The 27304-nt window shown below is 40.1% G+C and overlaps 1 protein-coding gene across 1 annotated transcript; it reads right to left on the bottom strand.

The window, feature by feature from the left end:
* Window positions 1-1357: 1357 nt before the first annotated feature.
* ube3d (ubiquitin protein ligase E3D) lies at window positions 1358-26838 on the bottom strand. The gene is made up of 10 exons (XM_030392673.1): window positions 26563-26838; window positions 22319-22530; window positions 21713-21803; window positions 19380-19599; window positions 18752-18824; window positions 18591-18669; window positions 16407-16515; window positions 15232-15398; window positions 11491-11629; window positions 1358-1848 (listed from the first exon to the last, which is right to left on the bottom strand). Exons 1-10 carry the CDS (start codon window positions 26652-26654, stop codon window positions 1828-1830), a joined length of 1203 nt encoding a protein of 400 aa, XP_030248533.1. The 5' UTR covers window positions 26655-26838; the 3' UTR covers window positions 1358-1827.
* Window positions 26839-27304: the final 466 nt, after the last annotated feature.

Below are 27304 nucleotides of genomic sequence, written 5' to 3'. Positions count from 1 at the left end.
CCGGTTTTTTTCCCCATGTTCCTTCTTGGTTGCTCTAAGGTTCGTGGGGAGTTGATGAAGACAAGGGTCTTCTTAGGAAGCTTAAGCTGGGTAACTGCTGGGTAAATATAGCAAAAAATAAAAACAGGATAAATAATGTCATGTTTGCCATTCAGCTGTTGTTGAGAATTTAAAGTTTGTCACAAAGCCTTAACCACACAGAGGCAATTTGACTGTAGAACCAATGCTTTTACTTTTGCTAGTCAAGGTACATTCAGCAGATGATACCTTTACTTTAAAAGGTTTCGAACTCGTGACTTTTCCGTGTAATGAAGTGCTACATTGTTGTATTGGTACAAAAACAGAGCAGCTTATAAACGGCAGAGTGAAAAATAAAAAGATGTTTATAAAGACAGACAAATGTTGCTTCTAAAAGATGCTTGTACCAAACCATGGATACAAAAAGGTACACTAGTTCCCTCTGAGGGAGGGAAGTTTGTCCCAAAGATTGCTACTGCCCTACATCTTAATGAAGGGTGCTTCATTCAGCTGTGAGTGTGATGACAAACAGAGCACACTGTGATGAAGAAGGAGGAGGGGGGGGGTCCTGATTCGAGAGAGGCCCATAAGGTCAAAGAATCCCCCAAATTATTAGCATCACATACAAGGGAACATAAATGTGTCTGCAAAGTTGATTGGCAAACTACCAAACAGCTTTCAAGACATCCCACTGAAAAACACTAGCTTCAACCACATGGTGGCGCTAGAAGAAAAGTCAGAGGACTACTAACGTCAGTAGGGTTCATCATCTGGAGACCGTGAATATCTGTGGAAAACTGAATACCCCGTACGTCTAACAGTTGCGGAGATATTTTAGTCCGAACCGAAGTATTGGACCGACCAAATGACAGACGGACATCGCTCTCTGTGGATCCACACTGCTAATGTGGCTAAAAGTAATCTGACAGTCCGAGAGAGCCACTTGACCAGCCCATGTAATGATGAGCATCAGAGGGTGAAGAGTGTATAATGTTTCAAATTAAAAGGCCCATTTTCAGAGTTAAACCACACATTTTCACAATGACTCTCGTGACCACGCATGTTACATAAATACCTTCAATCACTGACACACATACAGAAACACACACACACACACACACACACACACTCGCACATAAACCCACGACTAGACAAAAATCACCTAGCTCCACAAGCTGTAATTACAGTACACTCAAGAGGAGGATGCACTGCTGTACCCTGGGGCTGAAGTGCCTCTATAATAAGCTTTCATCAAGAGTCAACTCAAGAACAATGTCCCACATATCAACCAGCAGAGCTTTCCAGCAGAGAGGGAACAAAACACAAAAAGGAGAGGTGAAACTTCCAAACAGTTTAATCTGCTTCTGTTGAGAATGGTAAAAAAAAAAAAAATACAAAATAAAGTTTAGAATGGACAAACAGTGGACATATACATGCTTTTCAAACATTTGAGCCTCGTGATAAAACAGTTTTAAAGTTGTCATTACCCTCCAGTTTTGCATTTAATGGGTAACATTCAGAAGCCTGGCAGCAACCTGTTTCAACAGGAATCTGTTGGCAGCAGATGACAGACTACCAAACATGTTGACAGAAGCAACCAGAAACCACAGCATGACTTGAAACAAGCCATCCCTGCAGTAATCTTCATTCCAATACTTACTGGAAACCTGTGCAGTGTTACCTTAACATATACAGACATACAGTACATTTATATGTTTTCTGTCAGCTGACAAAGGTCTTCTTGAATTCTCTACCACAAGTGATGAGTTGAGTCTTGACCTCCTGGCATCTGACATCGAACTTCTGACCTCACAGCCTCAGGTACCCCACCTAAAAACAACAGACGCAAGTTTAGCAAAGGTGAAAATCTATATGGATGACTGACACATGAGAATACAATGAAAGTAGATTGAATTAAGGAAAATCTTTCCAAAACTCGTAGTTTGTACTGTTAAGATGAGAATTTGGGTTTCTCAAAGCACAGATGTACAGGATCTCAACAGTCTGCTGATCAGCATAGCAACCCATTATCTGCAATTACTGCCATCAAACAACAAAAAAAACACAGGTGGTGGAGATTTAATCAACTTCAAAAACACACATGCGGATAAACAAAGCACAGAAAACAAATCAGCTCAGGCCCGTCTCTCTCTCTCTCTTCATCCATCTGTTATTCCTGGGTGTTTGCCTGCTGCAGACAATGGTTGCGCTCCACTGAGAGCTCTATATTGGGATGATGGATGAGGACATTTGCCTCACTCAAGGCCCTGTCTTCTCCATCCCCATGCCAATGTCTGCACACCACTCAAGCGCATTAATGGTAATTCATACAAATGATAACAAACGTCAACGAAAGGTGACCTGCTCCTAACACAACTCAGAGTCCCAGAGAAAGAAGACAGATGTGAAAGAGAACCAGAACAAGAGGAGTGAAGACGGAGGAAAGAACCTGGCTTAAGATTGGAGGGTTGCCATGTTGAAGCTAGGAAAAGGAAGCTAAGGAAAGAGAACGCTGTGCACCTTTCACTTGACATGTTGCAGTTGTGGAGACACAAAACCCCAAATTCCTTTTGTGGAGCTCTGTAGGGGCCAATACAGGAGCTCTGGCCACACTGCCCCAAACTTTTAATGTATGAAACTCGAGTAGATGGATGCAAGAATACTGAATGGGTTTTTATCTAAAGCCCCTGAAAACCTTATTTTAAATTGAAAGGAGTTCTCCATAGCAATCGCACATTCCTGACAACATGGAGGAAGTTTGATTGCTGGGATAAGGTTATGCTAAACTGTTCCAGGTTGTATGTCATATCAAAGTATGGGAATCTTCTGTTTGATCAGCAACTAAAAGGTCGAACAGTTAAAATCTGGTGGTACATCAGGCTATATTTCAAGTTAAAACATTTCTGACTTCCCATTAACTGACATTAGCATTCAACCGCTACAGTTTGATTACATCTTGTGTTTTTCACCTCCAGGCTTAAATAAAAATTTTAAATTTTAAATAAAAATCGTATAACACAATTAAAGTTAATGTTTGCTAGGGAGTAGCTGAACCCTAAGGCTGGCCGTTGTCAAATGAAAGCTGATGGCTTATCAAATATGTGATTTTACCATAAAATGTGGCCCAATGTCCCTCTGGATTTTTTTGGCCATTATATGGCTTTTATTGATAGTACAGATCAATAGATGACAGGAAACAGGATGAGAGGGAGGGGGAGTGACATGCAGCAAAGGACCCCAGGCCGGGACTCGAACCCAGGGCCGCCACAGCGAGGACAAAGTCGCTGTACATAGGACGCCTGCTCTACCAACTGAGCTAAACGACGCCCTGTCCATCTGGGTATTTTGTCGGATTCCCTACATATCCGGGACTTGCAACTGCTCCAATAGCGCACATACGTCATGCAGACATCGACCAAATGCTGACGCTCGCCAAAGCTTCTCAATTAGCAAACACTCCCAATACTACATCTTGCCAACGTCTGAAAGGAGAATGTGTGCTAACTGGGTGGAACACAGCAGTAAGACATTCAAGCTTCACATCCTGAGCGAAATGGCAGAGGAAACCGGCCAAGTGTGAATATGGTCTCTGGAGTGTTTTATCGTCTTTTAGCTCATTTTTTTTAAAGTCACACTATCTGTTACTTGACTGTTTTGACTCAGTCTCATTGCTCACATCCTAAGGGTCCATTCTGGTTTCAGCCAGCAGCGGTTTTAAAGCAAAAAAGTTAATTCATTGAACTCATTGAACAACACCATTCCAGCACCAAGCGTCAGACGGGAAAAGTTAGCAACCAGCTGTTGAACACAGTGGAGCATTAAGGATTTAGCTACTTAAGAGCCAGACACCTCTCTCAGGGTTGGAGGAGACCAAAATCAGAGGCAAATGTAGGTAAATATTAGACTTACACTCACCATGAGTCAAATTAGTGATTATGTTGCTGTATCAAAGTTATAGATCAGTAAAAAACACAACAAACAAAACAAAACAAAAAAAAAACCCATGTATTTCCATTTTTCCTGAATACATTGAGAGGTGCTATCTATTGACCGGTCAGTCAATAAATTATATGAAGTCTCTCATATCTGCTTGGGTGTACCGAAGCCAAAGAACTAGCTAAAAATAACTTCACGATGTGCTTATTTACAAGGAAACAAATATTTATGTGATTCACTCTTGGTTAGTGAACTCATTACCATGTTAGGAGTGAAAAATAGAGCCCAAAAGCCCCTTACGATTTCCTTAAAAAGATCGGCAGCATCATTAGGACCCCACCAGATGTTCAGTCCAAAGAAAAGAAGCAATATTCAAATTCAGTCTGAGTGAGCCCTGTGACTTTTTCTCATTAAATGTGTGGATGCAAAGCCAATGTTGGACCGCAAGTGGTGGTTCCTTGACATCACTGTACCTGTCTACAACATGAAAGGTCAAATCCAAGAGGTTACCAGCTGGCTGAGAACCTCTTAGAACTGAAGAATCACAGAAACCAGCAAAGGAATCAGAAGACTTACTACTTTCCAATTGCTCCTGTTCAGAACATACAAAGTTTTCGGAATTAACTATTTATTTTACGAGAAACCACACAAAAAAGCTTCTCAGATAGTATTTAACAGTATGAAGATTACATGAAGAGAGTTTTTAAACAGGCAGTGATGTTGACAGCAGGTCTGCCCAGAAACCATGATGGTAATATTCTTAAGGGTGTTACAGTTCTTTGATCTCACTGAAATGCATTTGAGCTTTAGCATAGTGAAATTTAAAGCATCACTGCAAAGCCTCGAGTACGACACATCTACCTGTATCAGGATATTACATTTGGGTTTATTTTCCATTAGTATACAACTGCTCCTTATCTGAAGAGGGGACTTTACAAAACAGCGGTCCAAGTGGTTCTTGACAATGACATGAGTGGGACAAGGACAAGAGGCTGGTATGACAAAGTCTTTCGAGCAAACACACACTTTCTGATGCTCAGTTTTCTACACATCAGAGAGGTAGGTTGATAAAAAACAGATTTCTGCAGAGCCATCAAATGGGTCCAAATGTATGTGTTTTTGTCCAATCAAGTTTTTTATTGCAGGGTGTTTTCAGTTTTGCAGCTCAAATGCAACGTCTTGCGGAATGTAATAATATCTATATACTTAACAAAACCACTAATCTAAATAAAATATTGCAACACTGTAACAAAGAAATCATGCACACATCTGGAACATGTTCATTATGGTGTTCATCACATAGGGATGTGAGGGTATGCCAGACATAGATACTGACTGGTAGCTTTAATACATAAGCCAACAACTTCAGGCTCAGGGCATAGGCCATATATATAATCAATACAGTATTAATCTATCTTACACTTACAGACCTGGTTCAATAAGCCGCATCATTTCCAAGAACACAAAATTACCATTACAACATTTTTCAGTTGCAGCCTCGTTCCTGATGATGTAAACACTGATGTGCACAGCGTCACAGACCATCCGCTCTGTTGATAAATTCCTCTTCTCATCCATTGAGCCACGCGCAATGAATCGAGACGTGTGCATCTTGGGGGAAATAATTTATCTCGACAAAGTGAAGCCGCTCCTGTTGGGAGGCCGTGTGGACTACAGAAAGGCCGAGTCGACGTGTGATCGATACATCCCCTCAGTTATATACGGTAAAACGTCGGCTCAGTTTTTGCATCGGTTTTCTGTTTAACCTACATGCCGTCTCTGTGGGAGTGAGGAGGAGATTAATGAGGTGGGGGGTGGGGGTGGGTGGGAGGTGATGTCTGTTCCCGGGGTAGAGAGTGACACTCGAAGCTTGAGCCACTTTACACCCCATTACACTGGCAGGCCCGGGGATGGAGGGCGGGGAACACAGCAGCCCAGACAACAGTAGACATTCCACATGCAGCAATAATAACAGGCTGAGTTATGGAGCAGGCTTTGATCTACTCACAGGGCTAACCACACATACACACACACACCCAATTCATAGTTACCTGCAAACTCTTAGTTAGTCTTGTGACAGTGCTGTAGGTATCCATATACACTATATTGCCAAAAGTGTTCACTCACCCATCCAAATAATTGAAATAAGGTGTTCCAGTCACTTCCATGGCCACAGGTGTATAAAAGCAAACACCTAGGCAGGCTGACTGTTTCTACAAACATTTGTGAAGGAATGGGTCGCTCTAAGGAGCTCAGTGAATTCCTGCGTGGTACTGTCATAGGATGCCACCTGTGCAACCAAGTGTGGTCGTGAAATTTCTTCACTCCTAAATATTCAACAGTCAACTATCAGTGGTATTATAACAAGTGGTAGCAATTGGGAACGACAGCAACTCATCCACAAAGTCGTAGGCCACGTAAAATGAAGGAGCGGGGTCAGCGGATGCTGAGACACATAGTGCGCAGAGTTCGCCAACTTTCTGCAGACTCAATTGCTACAGACCTCTAAACTTCATGTGACCTTCAGATTAGCTCAAGAACAGTGCGTAGAGAGCTTCATGGAATGGGTTTCCATAGCCGAGCAGCTGCATCCAAACCATACATCAGCAAGTGCAATGCAAAGCGTCGGATGCAGTGGTGTAAAGCACGCTGCCACTGACTCTAGAGCAGTGGAGACACCTGGATGATCTTGACTGGCCTGCACAGAGTCCTAACCTCAACTCGATAGTACACATTTGGGATGAATTAGAGCGGAGACTGAGAGCCAGGCCTTCCCGTCTAACATCAGTATGTGACCTCACAAATGCGCTTCTGGAAGAATGGTCAAAAATTCCCATAAACACACTCCTAAACCTTGTGGAAAGCCTTCCCAGAAGAGTTGAAGCTGTTACAACTGCAAAGGTTGGATGACGTCATATTAAACCCTATGGATAAAGAATGGGATGTCACTTAGGTTCATATGCGAGTCAAGGCAGGTGAGCGAATACTTTTGGCAGTGTAGTGTATTTTACTTTCACTGACATTATCTTATCATCCTGTAGGGGCAGTTTGTATTTCTTTTAAAAGAATCATTTGTGATATTAACGACTGCATTCCATTTAGGTGAGCAAGTTCCGGAACATTTATAGAAGCCCCTTTTTACGGCAGAAATTGTAGAAACAGCAGAGGTGTAATGAATAACAGTAACAATAGCTCGGTTCGATTCCAGTGCCCCAGTAAGTCATGACAGAGTGACAGTGAGTCCGAAAGTCCGAAACTCAAGCAGCTAAATAGAATTCTGCCATCGTTAATCTCATTAGGTACACCTGCGCTTTCCTGACTGCGACATGTCAAAATGTTTTCTGTGGGAAAGGCCCACTATGTGTACTGGCTCACTGAAATATGACCTACTGAGAGACTTGAATCAAACTGGGCCAGCGCTGTTTTATTAGGAACACCTGTGCCTTTCCTGCCATGAGTCAAAATGTCTACTGGGAAAAAAAGGGCCTTACATTAGCAGTCAGATGTGCAGCTAACAGTTAAACCCAATTATGTAAGCCACATGAATGGAAGTCTCTACAAAGGTAAATGTGCTTGAAAGAACCATCATAGTTTAAGCGTATACACTTAGTCACAGTTGAACCTGTAGCTTTGAGAATTACAATTCTAAATTTTGAGAAAAGTTTAGTGATCATTTCTGAAGGTCCCACACAGCCATGGTCTAATCACACAGGTGTTTTCACTTTTGACTGGTTAGACCTCACGCATGTGTACAGATGTGCTTGATTAACATGTCCCTGGCTCGCCTTTTCTAATGGACTCTTTTCATGAAAGACACTTTGACTTGTCAAAGCAAGAAAAGCAGCAGTGTGACCGGTGACGTTAACAATGGTTCCATTCTATTAAGTTTCCCAGTGAGCCATGTCAGTGAGTGAGCATGCACAATACCAGAGTCCTGGAACTAGCTCACTGAAATGGAATGCAGCCATCCTTAATGTTGTAAATTCCCCCGGTGCTTTTCCTGCTTTGACAAGTCAAAATGTCTACCGTGGAAACGGACTATTGGCCTTTTTTTCACATCAGACATTTTCACCTGTCATTGCATGAACCATGCAGGCTTCACAATGACTTTAATGATGGCTCAGTACCTTTAAGTGTCCCAGTGCGCCAGTGTGCACAACTGGTGGGCTCTTGAAATGGCTCATCTAAATAGAATACGATTGTTATTAATGTAGTGCACTCTTTTACTACAAATCCATGCCTTTGTATTGTGCGGAATGAGGCTGGGCATTGTCTTTCTGTAATAGTGACGTCCCTGAGAAAGACGTCATCTGGATTGCAGCATGTCGCTCAAAAACCTGTATGTACCTTTTCTACATTAATGGTGCCTTCACAGGCGTGCAAGTTACCACTGCCATGTGCACATACCCATAACTTCACAGATGCCTGGCTTTGAAATTTGCAGTGGTCACAATCTGGACGGTCCCTTTGCTCGCTGGCCCGAAGGACACAAGGTCCAGGATTTCCAAAGACGATCTGAATTGTGGACTCGTCAGACCACAGCACACTTTTCCACTTTGCTTCAGTCCATCTCTGATGAGCTCAGGTCCAGGGAAGTCGTGGATTTTCAGGAAATTGTTGATACATGGCTTCCGGCTTGGATGGTAGAGTTTCAACTTGCATTTAAAAATGCAGCCCATGCAGTAATATCATTAATACAACCATTTTGTTCTTTTTGGATTGAAGGTATTGGGCATTCAACGTTTTTTGCATTGCCGAGGGAACAGAAATGTATCCAGATTCTCTGAATCTTTTGATGATATGAGTCACAATTGTGCATCAAATAATGGTGAACCTCCCCCTAGTTACCAATGAACTTGTGGAATGTTCCAAACAGGATTTTTTGGGAGCATTTCACAACCCTCAGTCTTCTGCTGCTTCTTATTTGAGTTAGTCTTGCTGGCCTAAAATTCCAAAAGAAAGTATGTTTATCCAAATACAAAACAGTGTATCAGGTTGAACATCAAATCTCGTCTTTGCAGTCATTTGTAAATAATTTCTGCTTATGTTCAGTTTTATGTGATGCACTCTTTACTTATTTAAATTTTACAAAGCAACCTGACATTTCTGAAATATGCGTTGTAAACCTGTGCTTTTGCGGCTAAATCATATAAAATATCTGCTATGAAAAGTTTACATTTTTTTTTTTTATATATATGGAGTTTGGTGACCTCACGTAACTCTCAGCAAAGCTCCACTTCAACCTGAGCATAGATATTCAGGCAGAATACATGAGGGCACCTCTGTGGGTGTACTGGGCCTTTACCATCCCTCTTCCAAATAAGTGCTTTTGAATTGCTGGGTTAAACTTGTCCAATTCTGTCCGATTGTGTGATGAACACAATGTGAGATTTTTCCTTTGAAGGAGGCAGAAGTGATTGCGCTCACACTTCTCAAGAAGGCTTTTGCTCACTTGAGCCTTCAAAAGCCAACAGTAGGTAAACCATAGCTCAGAACACCCACCCCTTTTCCTCTCTCACATCTTCATCTCATCATCTCCAGCAGATGGAACTCTTCAGATCATTATACGCTCCCAGACTGCTTTCCCACTGCACGGCGGCAGAGTACTTTTCAAACAGTGTTTTAAACAGGGATTTTCAGACAGTCTCTGAACATCTCTGGTAACTCTAGATGTCCTATGATCACATTACCTGCCGCCTATAGCACAAGCTTCTATCAGGAAGTGTTCAAGTGTATCAGTTTATCCCACTCTCTGTACTGCTGCTGTAACCGCGTCCACCACCAGACAGATACTATGTCCTATGTCTGGGTTGCTCTATCTGTAGCCTCTCCATTACAGCAGAGCCTAATTTCTCTGCCACTCATCACTGTCATGCTGTTAGCTCATAAACAACAATACTGCTCATCATTGTACCCCAGTGTGTAAGAGAAAGAACAAAAATCCACAAACCACAGTGAGCATTTTAAGGTGTGAGGCACAATACATTTTGGCAAGACAAGACCTCTTCTAGGTGAAATAATTAGAACAGCAATCTGGTGTAAGTGAGCCCTCTCTTCCGAGTTCCACTTATGAGGCGACATACTGCTGAATTTAAGCCTCGCTTACTGTCATCCCAAAAAGACACCCGGTGAAATATTAGTGCCGTCGCTCTGCTTCTAAAACCTTTTGTTCTTTAGTCACAGGCAGATTCTCTTTTGCTTTACAGTTAGAACAATTACAATCAGACTGCACTTCTTCACAGGCCTGGTATAGTATGCTTTAGCTACATGGTGACATGCTAACCTGTGATAATATGCATTTTCCACGCAGTGTGTCAAGTTACAGTTCTACGACCATTTGAAAAATCAGTACATGTCATGTACTGTTCATTAATTCCTGTGTCCCCCTATGTTTAGCTTTTCATTGTCACAGCACATAAACAGTTTACAACTGTATGAGTAGCTGTAGGGCTGACAGTCATCAACTTCTGAGTCCTGAACCGTTACAACATTGTGATTTAAAAGACCCCCACCAGAGAGCACTAAAAAGCAGCTTGTCCTCTTGTAGTTGCAGTAAGGCATGAATAGTTGGTGTTTGTGACAAGTGGGAGGGAAAATCAAAAGAACTTTATTGTTACCTTAGCCAAAATCAAGAGCACATTTCCTGTAATTCCTGTAGACTACTGGATGAGTTCATAAAGTGAAGTCTTATATGTTCTATTATTCTATTTTCTATTCCATCTATTTTCTATTCTATCTATTTTCAATCGCAAGGAAGTATTTATTCTTCAGTGCAGCCCTCCATTACCTTTACATTCAGAAAGACTCCAAGCCTTCAAGTGAACACTCTCTGACAGGGCTTAAACAAAAGACAGCACAGCAGTAGATTTCCCTTTCAAAGACTTGCTCATCATATATTATCTCAGCTCTCGTATTGTTTAGCAGATGAAAAACATGTTTAAGTGGAGGGAGTCACTTTCCAACTTTCTGAGCAGGAAGTGGAGGATAATGGCGCTAATTACCCCTGTAACTATGTTTAAAATGGCTCGGAGAAAAGAGTTGTCAGCGAAGTTAACACCTCCTATTTTCTAGTCAAAGAGTTTTTCCTCGGCAACTCAGGCTAAATATACACATTTTGCACAATTACAGGTATATAAAAGCTTGAATAAGGCTGACAAAAGTAAAACCTTACATCTGACCCACATAATCCCTAAAGCCAAGCTGTTAACTGAAAGCTCTGAATCATGAAATTAATTAAGGCGGGATAAAAACACTGTCAAGCACTACTGAATAATGGATAAACAAGGTGCTGTAAGTAAGAAGTAAGTGAAATAAGTGATTGCTGTCAGCTAAAGGACTCCCCGCTGTGCTGCTACAACAGCTTTTTTTTTTTTCAAAAAGATGAAGATAAATAAGAAGACTTCCCACATCTGTGCATATTTGGCGCAGTATCAGCATGAGCATTTTAAAAATATCAAAAAACATGCGGCCGTGCAGAGAATTCAACATGCCTTATTATCATCTGTTGCCCATTTCAGTACACAGTAACTGTCTCACCTCATAGGACCTCATGCAACGCATAGATGCAGGAAGCGTGGAGTTGCTGTCATCCATCACTTGCAGGAGCTCCTCGCACACCGTCAGCGGCAGCACCACAGGATGTCCTATGGCATTGACCTCCCAACTTGTTACAATGCTGAAACCACACACAGAGCAGAGTAGGAGTGATTTGTAGTGACTGCCACAGCATTATACAACCAGGATGATGCCCAGAATAGCTGCGGTAAATTCCACATATACGCAATCTTTCTGACATTTTAATTAAGAAGTTTTAAACTGTAAACTGAACTACATAACTAGAGATACATAAAAGTGGATTGATAGCGAATGTGTGTGTGTGGCATCAATTTGTGTATGTGCTGTGATGAAAAGAAGAGGGGACCGAAAGTAGAGGAGGAGGATTGATTGAGAGAAGAAAGACTGATGGACTGTCAGTCTGTGGTGCTGATCCTGTTTGTTTAGGTGACATTCAGCCATCTGTGCAGTTCCTGAGAGGGAAAAGTCCTCTCAAAGTTTTGGCAGTTCTACTGAAGACATCACACTGAAGAAACACTACTGCTATAGCTACTATGGCTTGGCAATATATTGATATTGTATTGTTATCATGATATGAGATTATATATTGTCTTAGGGCCCAGACATACCAAACCGACATCAAAGAACTAGCAGTGATGAAGGCTGGATGTTGCGTCGCATCACGTCCCCTGTGTCTATGGCCAAAAAGTTGCACTTTAACACACCACAAAGACTACAGACGACTGCCAACTAGCCTATAAATTATGCACCTGCGTTAGAGGAAATGACTCTCTATAACACCAGATAGTAGTAGTCTGTATTTGTCATGTAAAAATGGAAACCGCAAGACTCAGGACTGCAGGTTTACAAATCTTGGTATATTGAATCAGGAACAATATATCAGTTGGCTAATATTAACAGCTGATATTGGCCAATCATAAATACATCATCGGCGGTGTTTATATTGTCCGATAAGTGCCGATACAAAAACTTTTCTTTGGAGATTATAATGCAGAAAAATATCCCTGAAAGATGATGAAAAGATGCTCATCATTTTTAAATTCCCAGTTAAGTTTAAGTTTATTGTTAAACTGTAAAGTATTCTGCCTGTTAACCCTAACCCTTATATATCTTTGGCACCAGTGTTTCACAACCACATTTGAGTTGATGGGTGCAAAAAATGTGCGCATATTGGCCGATACATCAATATTGGAAGCCCCAAAAATCTTTCAGGCTTTAGTTACATGAATGGTATACATGCTATTAGCCACTCAAAAAGTATTGCACTAACTTGAATAGATTTGCTATTTGCAATGAAAATCTAATCAAGTTATGATGTACTCATTTTGACCCAAACCAGTCCACATAATAATTCTTTGCACATGGAAATGTAATTTATTCTATCTACAGTGGTTTCTCACATACCTCAGAATACATTCTGTGGCCCATACAATTTCCATCAGACTCAATTTCCATATCTACGAGTCCTGATTCCTATTGTAGATGGTGCCTACGACTTTCACTCAACTCATAATCAAGTCACCGCCATTAGTGACAAGCATAATCCACTTAGGCATTGGCTCACTGATTCTCCAGCCAATTATTGGCAGTTTTAACAACACATACGGCAACCTCTGGCTGCAGTCGACTGTGACCAACTGTATCCTGAATAAGAGGGCCATCATCCAGGGAATTCAGCTCCTCAGGCATAACATTTAATTTAAAAATGTCAGAGATGAGTGATGAAGGATGAATGGTAAATTATGTAGGGGGAAATGGAAATGTGAGTAACACCAGCACTTAGCTCTGCGAGACTTTGGAGAAATGTCAGAAATAAACTTAAAAAGCAGTTACTCAAATGTAAAGTGCCTTTAAGCCGAGACTTTCACTCTAATTTGTTAGTGACGAGAAGCTGGGGATCAATTTAGGTTTGAACACTGAACACAGAATAATAAATACCAAGTGAAAGATATGTTTGAGATTTGAAAACATTTAAAAACATTTTGGGGATCTTGATGAAAAATGTCTACGCATGTTTTCTGTTCCTGTAAAGACATGAATCTAGTTTTGTAACACTAATATATCACTTATCATTATTGTAAAAAAAAAAAGAAAAAAAGAAAGAATTGTCAAAAGTGGGGCCCGTGGTCCAAAGTTGGCCCAGTATAATGTTAAATTTGTGTTAGATGTTTGTAAAAACCCCAAAAATCTAATTAAACTTGAAAAAATAATCGAAAATCAGTTTATGACATTTTATTTTTTTTCAGACAGTAATTCTGTAGAATCCCTTATTATGAATTACTTTTCGTAACCCGAGAACAGCGGGCAGATTGACACATCATACTGATGATTTTATTACAATTAGTAAGAAGGAATTCTACGGCATCATAGAATAAAAAAAATCATAACAAATACTATTATGTGACATTTGTTGGGGTCTGTACCAATCAAACAGAGCAATATTGGTATAACAGGACATCTATGCAGCACCACAGCACCTCACTATAATGGTGTTTTGTCACATTTTACCTTCATCAAAATATTACAGCTTCTGTGTTGCACTTGGCCACATTGGGATTTTGATAATATTTTGATGAATCGTGCAGCCCTACAATTAAGAGAACTTGGGATCGTAGCATCATTTTGCATTTACGAATGTAATGCAGTATGTTTTTGCTTTTGATCTGTGCCCCACCATTAAGCTTTAGTTTTGGACCTCCAAAGGAAAAAGTTGGGGCAGCCCTGTTCTAGATAGTCAGCCTGCAACAGTAAACACGTTTGAAATTTAGACTGTGGAAGAACAGATGTTTTTTAAATGTATTAATGGCAAAGGTTAAAATGATGTCTGCAGCATGAAACCATTTATACGCTGTAGTAATCATATGGAAAGGTGTTCATTCTTATGCATGCTCGACAAATACAGCAGTAGTCCAGTCAAATTTGCTGTCATGGCTTGTTCTACTAGGATGACATCTTTACCTGGTACCCAGCATGCACCTCTACTGAAACACTTCCCCATGCATCACTCAGCTCGTACAGTTTATCGAGTCACTTAAATGCATTGTTACTGCTTTGACTGAGAAGACAGGCCAGCCTCCTTTCGTGTGAGTTTTTCATCTAATTACCCTTTCTCCGTCAGTCAGACGGTTGGGGCTTGTCAAAACGCTAGAAACATCAAAACTTCTCTGTTCTGCCTTCACTCTGCACGGCTGCAGGGAAGAGGAGGAGGGATAAAAAAAAAAAAAAAACGTTGTGTGCTGATTCAGTTGAAAATAATGAGGGTGGAAGGCTTCTCCAGTGGGGCTCTGCTGTACTGAACATGGAGAACCACATGCACCACATCCACCTACACCTTTTCCAATGCTTCACGGCATGGTGTACGGAGCCTTGATCCGGTAAAGACAACACCCCCTGTATGTGCAACAAACGTGAGCGTGGCTCCCGTGAGTGACAACGTTTAGATGATAAATGCCTTTGATGACGACCTCATTTGCAAAATAATAGACAAGTATGTCTAAGTGCGACCGTGTCTGCAAAATGTTCTATTAAGACCTGAAATCTGTTCGCCGACAAAGTAATCTTTCATCCCTCGGTGAGCCGAGACAGGTGGTGATTGAGAGGGTGCGTTCGAAAGATGAAAACAGATAAGATCAAGAAGAGGAAAACAAAGATTGAAGGTGGGGATTAAGAGGGTTGGAGGATGCATTAAGTGTCCTTGCTTACTCTTTCTGCTCAGCTCCTGTGTGAGAGCAGTTGGTGTAGAGGAGTTTCAGGGCTCTGGCAGCTCTGGGTGATGGAGTGTGAAGAGCCGGAGAGCTGATAGACCTCTCACCCCCAACACGCGTCTCTGGGACCGTTGCTGTAATGGAGTCGCTGTTCAGCAGCCACAGCTGCAGGAGGAGCAGACAGGTCACTTAACACTTCAAATACACGTGGGTGACGGAATCACTCTCCAGCGCATAAACTCCACACATCCACTCATGCAGGCCGGGGTTAGAGTGATACTTGGGGACGATAATGTGCTTTTAATGACCCTCATATTTTGTTCAGGGTCACTCAATAAACGTAATTAACATTGTTTTATTACTTTTATACTTCATGGCTTTCCCTAATTCTATGAAAATCTAAGTCTTCAATGGAGGACGGAAACTGCCAAAATCAAAAATAAATACACCCAAAATTAATACATTAATAGACGTCTCATAAATGTCGGAATTCACTATTTTATTACATGTGACGTAAATTGATATGTTAATGTGCTTCTGTATTTATTTACCTTTGTATTATTAATTTGCTTCATCATTTAATTCATCAATTTTTCATTAATCAGCTTATTATAGTATGTATGTATATGTATATCTTGCAAAATACAAAGATAAAAGAATACAGAAATAATTATGTAAATAAATACACTTAGAAATTGAGAAATTAATAAATAAATGAATGGGAAAGTAAGTAAATAGAGGGATTAATAGAGAGTTAAATGTTGCAGAAAATTCTAAACAGAATGTTGCATACACTAAAGTATACCTACATTTAGTTTTAATGTAATTTTTTATGCATTTAATAGCATTTTGTATTCAGTGAACCATTTATCTATTACTGAGTGTAAAGTACATGCACATGTACATAAAACGCTTCAGCATAATGCCCAAATTAATGAACAGAAAATTGCAATGTCTTTTTATTGAAGAAATATGTCCCGTTTCTTCTTTTACAAGGGCCACTTGTAATAATGTAGCTGATTTTAAGCAGCTAAAAGCCTGGCTGTATGCTCAACGACTCTTAAATCACAGTCAGTCGGCTTATTACATCGCTCTTTCCCATTTATCAAGTGATTGGGTATTCTATTTTTACTAAAACGTCATGGGTTTCTGTGATTGTGTTCTTCTTCTTACCAATAAGAAGGCTTTTCCATCAGGAGTCTGGACAGAGAAGTGGAAGGTACTCATTGAGCTGGACAGCCCTAACAGCCTGGCTGCTAAAGTCCTCTCCACATAGAGAGATCTGTCACAGAGAGACAATGTTCACACACATTTAGCCTTTATAGAGCGTATTCATTTTCATAGTGTCATTTAACCTCATGAGTAAAACAAAATGGTGACATCAATGGCTTTTGGCAAGATGAGGTGGGTCAGGTGTATAAACGATGCGTGTGCACAAAATCCATGCATACGCCTTTTCAACTGGCAATCATAAAGGTAGACTGTGCGATCAGAATGTTCACACCTCTGACCATTCACACACGTTTTCACGGAGACAGGTGTGGGTAAAAATGATGTGGAGGACACGAAGTACAAGGCGAGAGATGTTACCTAAAACATTGTTTGTTTAGGTTGTTTGCCAATTGGATTGTGCTATTATTTAACAGTCCACAGAGCATTCATTAAAATATCACTCGGAGGCACATTTCTAAACTTAATTCTAAATTATTTATGAGTGATGATTTTCTTTTTCTTTACACCGTGGCAATCATCTCCCTGTTAATGATCGTTTCAGGTGATCCTCAACTGTGAAGCACTTTTTTGAAGTCTGTTTCATTATGAGCTCTATAAATCAATCATTGATCACGCTTCTGACGTTTAATTATGATATTACTACAATGATGGTTCACAGGTACGGTACGTGTGTTTGTGTGTGGGCACTATAAATAGCCAAGAGTGTTTGTTGCGGTCATATATAATGGCAGTTTTTCTGATGCTGATGAAACACAATCAGTTAAATTGCATTGGGCCCTTTATTTTCCGTTCCTGCAGGTGCAATGAACAGTAGAGCAAGCACATGTATCTATATGCAAACGGATGTTGAATGGCGTTTCTAGTTTCATTTATGAATAACTGTGGGAGTCTAAATAAAGCTAGTGCATGTGTGCCTTTTTCCACAATGACTGAGATTTATGGGACAGAAGTAGGCGTACATACAGCTTCGTAAATCTGCCAAAAGAAAGTGTAAGCATATTTCTGTCTGTCTGCGAGCTTACAAACTGCACAGTTTTATTCACCTGGCCTGTGGGTCTCGTGTCTTGATTAACAAACGGCTTCAAGAAAAGTTTATGTTAACTTTTTCGGGTCATGCAAATACCCCGTACTTATTTTGAAAAGTTTAATAATGTAGTCAATCGGGGCGCCGTGTAGCTCGGTTGGTAGAGTGCGCGCCCCATGTGCCGAGGCTCTGCAGCAGACCCGGGTTCGACCCCCGGCCTGGGTCCCTTTGCTCCCCCTCTCTCTCCCCCTGTTTCCTGTCATATCTTCAGCTTACCTGTCAATAAAGCCATAATAGACCAAAAATATATATATATATATATATATAAAAAAATAATAATAATGTAGTCAATCATAAAGCAAAAGCAAAAAAAAAAAGAATCAATCAAAGTGAGACGGTGAGTGATGATTTTGCGTAGTCTTGAAATTATTCAGACTTTGCACTGTGGGAGACGTGCTTATGAAAATGTTTAATTCAGACCTACGTTGCTGATATGTGTTATTCCCCAGGGTTTTTGAATAATCCAATCAGTGGTGCGTCACATATAAGACTGACATATAAATGAACTGACTTAAAGTCTCCGTACTTTATTGAAAGGACGAAATTATATATGACAAGTAGAGCTGGAACAATGAATCAATTAGTTATCAGATATTATTTATATATATAGACATACAAACTATTTTCATTATCAATAAATCTGTAATGTTTTTTAAAATATCTGAGCTTCTTAAATGTGAATATTTTCTGGCTTCTTTACTCCTCTATGATAGTAAACCAAAAATCTTTAGGTTGTGGAATAAACAAGACATTTTAGGACATCTTGGGCTTTGGGAAACACTGATCGATATATTTTTTAACCAATTTGATATTTATAGAACTGAGAAAAAAGAACTGACAGATTAATCGACAGTGACAATAATCGTTATTACAGGCCTAATGACAACCATCGCAACAGTTAATCCAGAAGGACTGTGTCTGATTTTATTTTTTCTCCTACTTCTTTTGCATGCAACAGCCACTTTTCATTTATTTACATATGAAATTATGTGCTTCAACAGTTTCCCAATTGTCACCATTCTTCTTGGATAAAAACCTGCCTGTTAAGTGAAGCTTCGGGCTCTCTGTCTCCCACAGCCGGCTCCACTACCACCTGGGTGATGTACAGTTTCAGGGTCTCTGGGAGATTCAACAGAGAAAGGATCATAAACACAGTTGAAATTATGACTATTTATGAAAATCAGCTAAAAATGATGTATACCTGGCGCCACAGCCTCTCCCAGTACTGATGAACAGCTCTTGCAGGAGACCAGAGCCACTCGGCGGCAGGTTTTCTGTGTGTAACCAAAGCAAAGAACGGGAAATGGTTCACCACAAGACACGCCCAGCCTCAACTTGGCTGTTATAAAACCACAATCGATCGCCACTAAACCAGGATGGAAGACAGAAGAGGAGGAGAGACGGGGAGAGATATATGGCAGGCTGATTGTCATTTGTTCTCCTGCTCCTTCTATCTGCCTCTCCTTCTATTTTTTCTCAGTTTCAGTCATGCAAAGAGTGCCACTCGTGCAGGGAATGACTAATAGAGGAGGAGGGAGATCAATCCTCGTCTACAGAGTGCTACAGTTTGACTTCACTGATGCAGCTGTCTGAGGAGTGCGTGTGTGTGGGTGCGTGTACGGTAGGATACGACTATGAATCCAATTTGTGGTTTAAAGAAATGGCATTGACCATTTAGTGTTTTGAATACTTCCCCACTACAGCTTAAAAAACTCAAAATCCTTGGTTTTCTAGGAATTCAAACACTCTGACATGCTTGTTTAAAGGCTTTGTCTTCTTTCCAAGAATAAAAGGAGCAGACTGGCTGTTTTCCTTTGCACGTCACTCACCTTTGAATCTTGACTGTCCTCTGAGCCAACTGGGCTCACTTCGTCTGTGAGAGTCTGTTCACAGCTGCCATCTCTGTTCAAGAGGAGGAAGGTGTCGCCCAATAGACAGTCCTCTGCTCGGGGCAGCAGCTTGCCGGCAAACGGATCTGGGTGGCAACACCAGTCGTCAACGATGGCGTTCCAGTTGCCATTAGGAAGAGGAAGAACTCGCTTGAACACTCTGAGGAAGAGGGAAAATGACAAAAAAAAGGAATTGGAGGTTTTCGTTAGGGCTGCAACTAACAATGACTTTCACTGTAAATAAATATATTGTTTATTCTCTCAATTAAGTGATTAGTTCTTCTGTCTATAAAATGAGGAAAATTGTCAATCAGTGTTCCAAGAAGATGTCCTTAGATGTCATTTTTCTACAAACCAAATAAATTCAGTTTACTGTCACTGTGAGAAGTAAAGAAACAAGAAAACATTCACAGGTATCAAAGTAGTTGACGAATAATTTACTAGTTAACAACTAATCGATGAATTGTTGCAGCTCTATTTTTTCCTTCTATTGTTGTCCAATAATATTTGGAGGTTGTATCAGGTTTTATCTCTCAATAAGCACAATGTTTCCTTAGGGCCAGAGAAAATCACAATACAGAATCCATGTCCACAGCAGGAAAACAGGTAAATATTCGTAATATCTAATAAAAAGGACACCACCATATTATCATATAGACTTATCTTTCCATGTTCCAAATGTTTACTCTTCCAAAATAGGAAAACATGCACATTCCAAAACTTCTATGAACAATCTAATCTTGCATTTCCTCTGTTTTAATGTTGTGATGGTTCCTGATCTCCTATTAGTAATTGTATTTATTTTACTTAAATCAACACTTAGTATTGTTATTTTTTTGGCTGAATAAATCCTAAACACAGCTAACATGGCTAACATTTTAGCCGACAGTTCATTTTCTTACGTCAAGAATTATGAAGCAACTTTAGTATTTACTTGAATGTGTTTGTCTCTGGACCAAGAATGAAGTTCAAAATTCACTCTCATTTAAGTTTCCACCCACTTCTGAGAGTAATATTTGGCCTCTAAATGCAGCACCATGTTCACTAGCAAGTTGCTAACTTTGTCTGTCTGCTGTTTGACGCTGGGCAGACAAGTGTACCGCGGGTTTAATATTTGAGATGTTGAAATGAATACAGCTCTGTGCTGATGAAACAAAGTTTAAATAGCTCTATACCAACAGCAATCAATGTTGTAGAATGTTTGGTCAGTAACCCATTTCTCTCCTTCCGCTCATGCAGTGAAAGAGAAAAGATTCTTCTGATATCCCTGCCCACTTTATCCAATCATGACAGAGAATTCCACGATAGGGCGGTCCCGTCTGCTCGTGAACATGAAGAGAAGAGCATCCTCCTGTTTGCTGCTATGTCTGCCGATTACCGCTCTGCGTTCATATTATGACGTAGGGGGGGACTGCTAACGGCAAAATGGACAGGAAGTTAGCTAAAACGACAACAATTCTTACAGCAGCTTTAAAGGCTTAGTAGAACAAAGTGAACTGCAGAGATGGGTGATCATTTTCAGATGAATCATCACTACTAGCAACCCTTTACCCATTACATGCATCCATTTGATACACTTAATATAAAATGACTGATCAGCGCAGCTTTGATACAATACTTGTTTTATTCATTCATTTATTCCAGTAAAGCAGCACTTAGTGCGCCGTACAAAGAAAACTTTAGAGGGTTCTTTGTGAAGGTTACAGTCAATGACAGCATTACCACCTCTGAGCAGCTACAAATGGAACATATTGCTCCAGAGCATAATGAGCCATAATCTTGTTGAAATTATAACTTCCCCCTCTCTGAGCACTTCTCCTGACATTTTCACTCTCCCCAGCTCTTGTTGAAAGCAGAAAGATAAGTATTTGGCAACCTTTAGTGGGTTATTGCTGAGAAACATAGCCGAAGGCCAAGGGTCTGGGTAATGCAGCGATTGCAATTTTCCGCGTGTCACATTGCTGACCACAGAAAGCTAAAAGCTTAAGGCAATAAGAACAATACCGCTGTCCAGCCGAAGCACCTCAAGGTAAGAAACACAATTGTTTTTTAATAGGTAGCACAGACCTTTACGTCACACCGACTCTATAACTCTAAACCAGTCAGGTTGACAACTGTGGGCTCCAGCTCCATCCATCTATTTTTCTTCCCCAGACTATCACTTCCAACGCTGGGTCACACCATCAATAAACACCCGCTCCTCTTCCTGCGGAGGAGGGTGTAAATAAAAACCCATTTCCACTGATGCTCCTCCTCGTCCATCTGCTCCTCACCTGTCCTCCAGCAGCCTGGTCATGCAGCCCTGGCAGTAGAAGCAATAAGTCTCCTTTGCCCGGAGTGTCTCCATCACGCTGTCGGATGCTTCTGCGGAGGGCCAAAGGCAAAGAAATAAATGAGCCAGATTTGGTGAAAGGGTGGTAACCTTGTACTACAGGGCAGAAAATCGATAAAATACTGGGTGGCAAAGGTGGCTTGGCTAGGGTGTGGGCAATCAATCTGATTTTCATTGGATTTGTCAATGACTGTCCTTTGCTGTAACTTCTTCATGTGCTGGGAGTGACATGAAAAATCGGAGGAAAACCAAAAGCTGGGGTCTGTGGATATTATGCAATGACTCTGGGGTGCACTTCTGATGATATGAGATCAAATCGAAAGGGAGTATTCTCATGACTCTGATGATCAGCTGCCTATGAGCTGCTGAGGATCCCAAGAGCAAAATTTACACCTTCACCGTCTCAGATGACCAAGTGACTCAGTCCAATTAATTCAAAATAGACAGCAAGCTCCAAATAGCAACCAAAAGACTTTGTCCTGGCCTTGGCACAGAGAAGTCTAGCGAAGCAGAGGGAGGCTGCACGTGTCTCAGTGTGTTTCCCTACCTTCATCTGGGCTTCTCGTGACACTAATACGCAGCCTGAAATGCAGCTCCTCTCCGCTGGCTTCTCCTGCAGGTGTAGGAATGCAGGATCCTTGCTCCAAGGTGACTCCTGTTGGCAAAGTCAGGCTCAGTTCACCTCTTGGAGTCCGGATGTGGAGAGAAGAATCTCCACCTGTCACGGCTACATCTGCAGGATTCTTGGCTACATCTTTCCTGGAGAACAGACGCAAAGAGATGCTTTACACTCAGGTTCAAGGGAAAACATGTTGGAAATGGGGCCGATACAGATTATCAGTCATCAAGAAGACCAATCACAAATATTTTGGAACATTTGTAGTAAAAATAAAATCTTAGTGTCAAAATCTACCTACAAAAGTACAGTTTTGAGGAACATAGGATATTTGAGCACTAACGTTTTCTGACACTTAATACTTTCATTCCACTACATTTATTTGAAAAACAGAGTTACAAGTCACTTTGCAGTCTGAAACACCTAAGTGAGATATTTGATCTATCCCTAGTATGCATGGTAAACAGGAAACTAGCTGAGCTGAGCATAAAGAATGAAAGGTGTGAAATCCTAGCCTGACTCCTGTAGTCTTCTTGTCACCATGAGTTTGACAGACAATTAACAGAGTCTCCAGGAGGTCACTGCTCCTGACCAAGAAGATGCGCCGCATGTCATCTTGAAGGAACACGACTGCTTTTTTTTTTCCTCCACATATCAAACAAACAAACTAACAAACAAGTTAGGTAGATTTTTGCAATCTTTCAACAGAGCAAGAATAGTAATTTCTCTCTGTTTCCAGTCTTCATGCTAGTTTCCAGTCTTTATGCTAATATAAGATAACGCGGCTGCAAGTCGTAGCCTCATACTGAACGGACAGAAACGCGGGTATTGCTTTTCTTCTTGTCTAACTCTCATAATGAAAGAGCACAAAAACAAAACATCACAATGTGCTTTCAACACTTAAGAAAACATTATGTAAAGTGACACATTAGTGTTAATGACGCCTCAATGTATTATGACCTCTCAACTGAGGAGGCTGGATCATTTCGTAGTCTCTGTTCTTGGCACTTATGCCTGTTAAGTGAACAACAAGCTGTCAGATACTGGTTTGTTGTAACTTGGCAACATCAAATCATACAAATATGGATTCATTAGGTTCTATGATTAGTTAAGGTCTCAATACAGTGATTAATGAGTTGGCCTTCAGTACCCAAGACTGTATGAAAAATGAGATACAGAATGAATAAACATATACTGTGTTTAAATACAGTCTATTGAGCAGAACAAAATATGTTTTCTGGAAGGAAGTATAACTTTCTCTACAAAACTGGGGCTATGTTAAGAAATTTGAAATAATAATACTACAAACTAGCAACTCTACCTCCTGCTGGGTGCTGCTGTCTCAGCTAAAGGAAGCACTGAATAATGACTGAGTTCATGAAAACCACTGAGAGGAAATGCCGTTTTAACTGGAAACAAACAGGCCGAGCAGCTCCGCTGGGATGTACTTCAGGGGGTTTAATCATATTTTTTTACTCTTTATCTCACATTGCATTGGAAATACTGACAGAGTACAGTCCCAGTCTGAGTGGTCGGTGCCTTCCCATTTCATTTCCTTTCATGAGAAATGCCTAACTTGAGCTCCCCTACTCTGAACACAACCTTCAGCCCTGTATTTGTCATGCAAAATGTAGATATAAGAATTAAGCTTACTGAATATTTCTGAAGTTTGTCTTACTGTGCAGCCACCTCTCCATTGTACATTCAGTGCTCTGGGGGAGAGGACAGGACCAGGACTCAGTTTTCCTGCCTGTAAAATCTCACTGACCCCATCTAGTGATGTTTAAGGTGTATTACATCCAAATTCAGCTGGCAGTAGCACCTGCATTCAAAGACGGCCTAAGACAAATCTGTTCGGCCCTGCACTATGCTGCTTAATATTATGAATTTCTTGTATATGAATTGGTCATAAGGTTTGGAACAATTATTTATTCATATAGCACTTTTTCATATGCAAGTTTACAAAGTGCTTTACAGGCTGAAAAACAAAAAATATACATGCTTAAAATGCTATTAGGTTCTCTTGTTTTATCACATATTCGTATAAACTTACATTCGATTAACATGCTTAATAACACGATATCCATGCTACACTTCCACTGTCTATGTGAAGCTAAGAGACACTAGGTGCACTCCATCACATGATATTATTTTGTTTCTGTATTAAATGTATATTTGGCCCTTCTAACAAGACTACCTGCCCATGACACAACACAACAGGAACACGCCACTGAGCCACATGGCTAGAGACAAACAAGAAAGATTCAAAAAACACCAGCGGTGGAAGAAGCAATATCACACTCAGGGTAGAGCAGTTATTGGTGCCGATATTCAGTGAATTTTCTGTCAGACTGCCAATAAAATAAACACATTTTAAAAAATGTGCTACTTTAGCTCCCAGTCCACAACAATTAACAGCCTTTAAACACTAAAATAAATTGAAACTGCAAAGTAACTAGTTGATAAGTGTATCAGATAAATGCAGTGGAGAGGAAGTATGGAGAGTAGAAAGGAACTACTGATGTGAAGAACCTAAATAATTGTACTCAAGAACAATACGTGAGTAAACTGTACTTAGGTTTATTCCATCACTGGTTGGTCAAAACTTTGACACAAAGAGTTTCATTTTCACTGCATGCTTATCGGTTTTCAGTCTCCTTGATTACAATTAATCGGTGTCTGCCCTGAAAAGGCCGATCCCTACACTGCACTATTGAATTACACAATTATAAGTACAACACCTGCATTCAAAATGTAAACTATCAAAGTATCAGCAAAAAAATGTAGGTCATCCTAATGTGTCAAAGATAAAAGTACTCATAATGCATTACTGTCAGTGTTATATCATCATTTTACACGTTATGACATGATCTTATGCTTTACTGTTAAACTCTAATCCGAAAAGTGACTAGTAACTCTGTCAAATAAATACAGTAGAGTGTAAAGTATATTTCCTTTGAAGTGCAGAGGAGTAGAGATACAGGGTAACATTAATTGGAAATACTCAAGTCAAGCACACAGAAACTGTCCCACGTTTTCTGGAAACTAGAGTCAATCACAGCCAGGCCCAGGTTGTATTTGTAACATAGCCTGTCTTTTACATTTGTGACACACTCCAGAAACGCAGCATCTCTCAGTATAATAACAATAATTATAATAATGCATTTTACTTGAAGGCGCCTTTCAACAAAAGACAGCACTATAATATATATATATATATATATATATATATATATATATATAGAGATAGAGATATAGAGAAGAGGAGAGAGAGAGATAGAGAGAGAGAGATAGAGAGAGAGGAGAGAAAGAGAAGATAGAGAGGAGAGAGAGAAGGAAGAGGAAGAGAGAAGAGAGAGAGAGAGAGAGAGAGAGAGAGATAAGGAGAGGAGGAGAGATAGAGAGAGAGAGAGATAGATAGAGATAGAATAGATAAGAAAGATATATATATATATAAATGAGAGATGAGATAGTATATAGAGAGAGAAGAGAGATAGATATATAGAGATCGTATATATATACATGAGATAGATATAGATATAGATATATATAATATATATATAGGTAATATAATAGATAGACATATTATATACATATATATATAGTAATATATATATATATATAATATATATAATATATATATAACATATATATAATATATATATATAATATATATATAATATATATATATATCTTCCTTATATATCTTCCCCTTTTTTTAGAATTAAGGTACAGACAGCCCTTACACAACAGTGTCTTCACTGATGGACTATTTGTGTAGTGTAATGACAAACAGAGGAATCTCTGAGGATAAGGGACTTGTCGTCAAAACTTAGTATATGTTAATGCTTGTTACACGACCGACAACAAACAGAAGAATAACATGCGTCTTCTCTGTCAGACCCCTTTATTTAGTCCAGAGAAAGATAAACCCAGTAATTCCTTAAGTAACTAATTTCCTGAGACATTGTTGTACAAAAAATTTGTTTTTTTAAATGTCGTTGAATGGTTCACTGAAACAACAGAGACGTAACATTTAACGGTATAGCTGACGCTAGCTATCTATGCTAAGTTAGCTAACGCTCGAGGCTAGCCTTGCTAGGAAATACAAACATGTGAAATGGCTGTAATAACTGTCTCTGTTAATTTATCTCGCTATCTTTCAGAATAATTACCCGACAATGAGAAGTCCAGTCTGGAGCCTTTTCCTCAGCTCTAAGAAGACTCCAACTCCATGTGTTTTAGCTGGCATCTCCAAGTCTGACATTCAGGGAGCGCAGGATTCAGACAGAACGGAAAAAGAAATGAACAGCACACTAACCAAAACTACAACTGGGTGACTGCGGATAGTAACATAGCATCCAAAGTAAGACAAACATAAAGCACGTCTATCTCACTTGGTAGACACAAGAGGCTGTACCAGTCTGCAGCGTGACAATACCGGTGCTGTCAAGGACAGCGAAGACGAAGAAGAGCATCCGGTCAGATATTTCAAAATAAAGTGAAATGCTTCAAGTGCCAATGCATAATGATTTGTCTTTCACCTCCTTTATCGACATACTTATAATGTGTATGAATTAGAGGGTAAACAGTATTAATGGTTTGGGATGTGACTAACACTGTCTTCAAGTGAAGGCAGGTATCTTGCATTTTTGATCATGTGGATAGAGAGTAGTGATGAAACAACATTTGCCAACAATGGTTTGGGGTATTTACAATATATAGCTTTCGAAACATTCCCCTTGTGAATCATGCTGGTCAACTAAATTGTGTATTTGCTATTGTAGGATTAATCCCACGTGGTGTCCAAATACGTTTTTGCCTTTCACTGCTGTAATACTCCGAACCACTGTCTGATTGAACTGGTTTCCCAGGCGCAAGTATTTGCTTTCGGGACTCTTTTATTTAGGAATATGC

The sequence above is a fragment of the Sparus aurata genome, chromosome 17, assembly GCF_900880675.1.
Source record: "Sparus aurata chromosome 17, fSpaAur1.1, whole genome shotgun sequence".
NCBI classification, from domain to species: domain Eukaryota; kingdom Metazoa; phylum Chordata; class Actinopteri; order Spariformes; family Sparidae; genus Sparus; species Sparus aurata.
Note: the sequence above shows the minus strand (reverse complement) of the source record. Positions and strands in the feature narration are given on the sequence as shown.

Bases quoted from the DNA above. Each gene is read 5' to 3' on its own strand.
- ube3d (XM_030392673.1), bottom strand. From the start codon at position 26,654: ATGTCAGACTTGGAGATGCCAGCTAAAACACATGGAGTTGGAGTCTTC. The intron at 21,804-22,318 runs GTAGGGAAACAC...GGCCCTCCGCAG, and splicing joins CACGAGAAGCCCAGATGAAG to AAGCATCCGACAGCGTGATG. The intron at 11,630-15,231 runs GTAAGCAAGGAC...GTGTGGTTTCAG, and splicing joins ACAGGAGCTGAGCAGAAAGA to CATTGTAACAAGTTGGGAGG.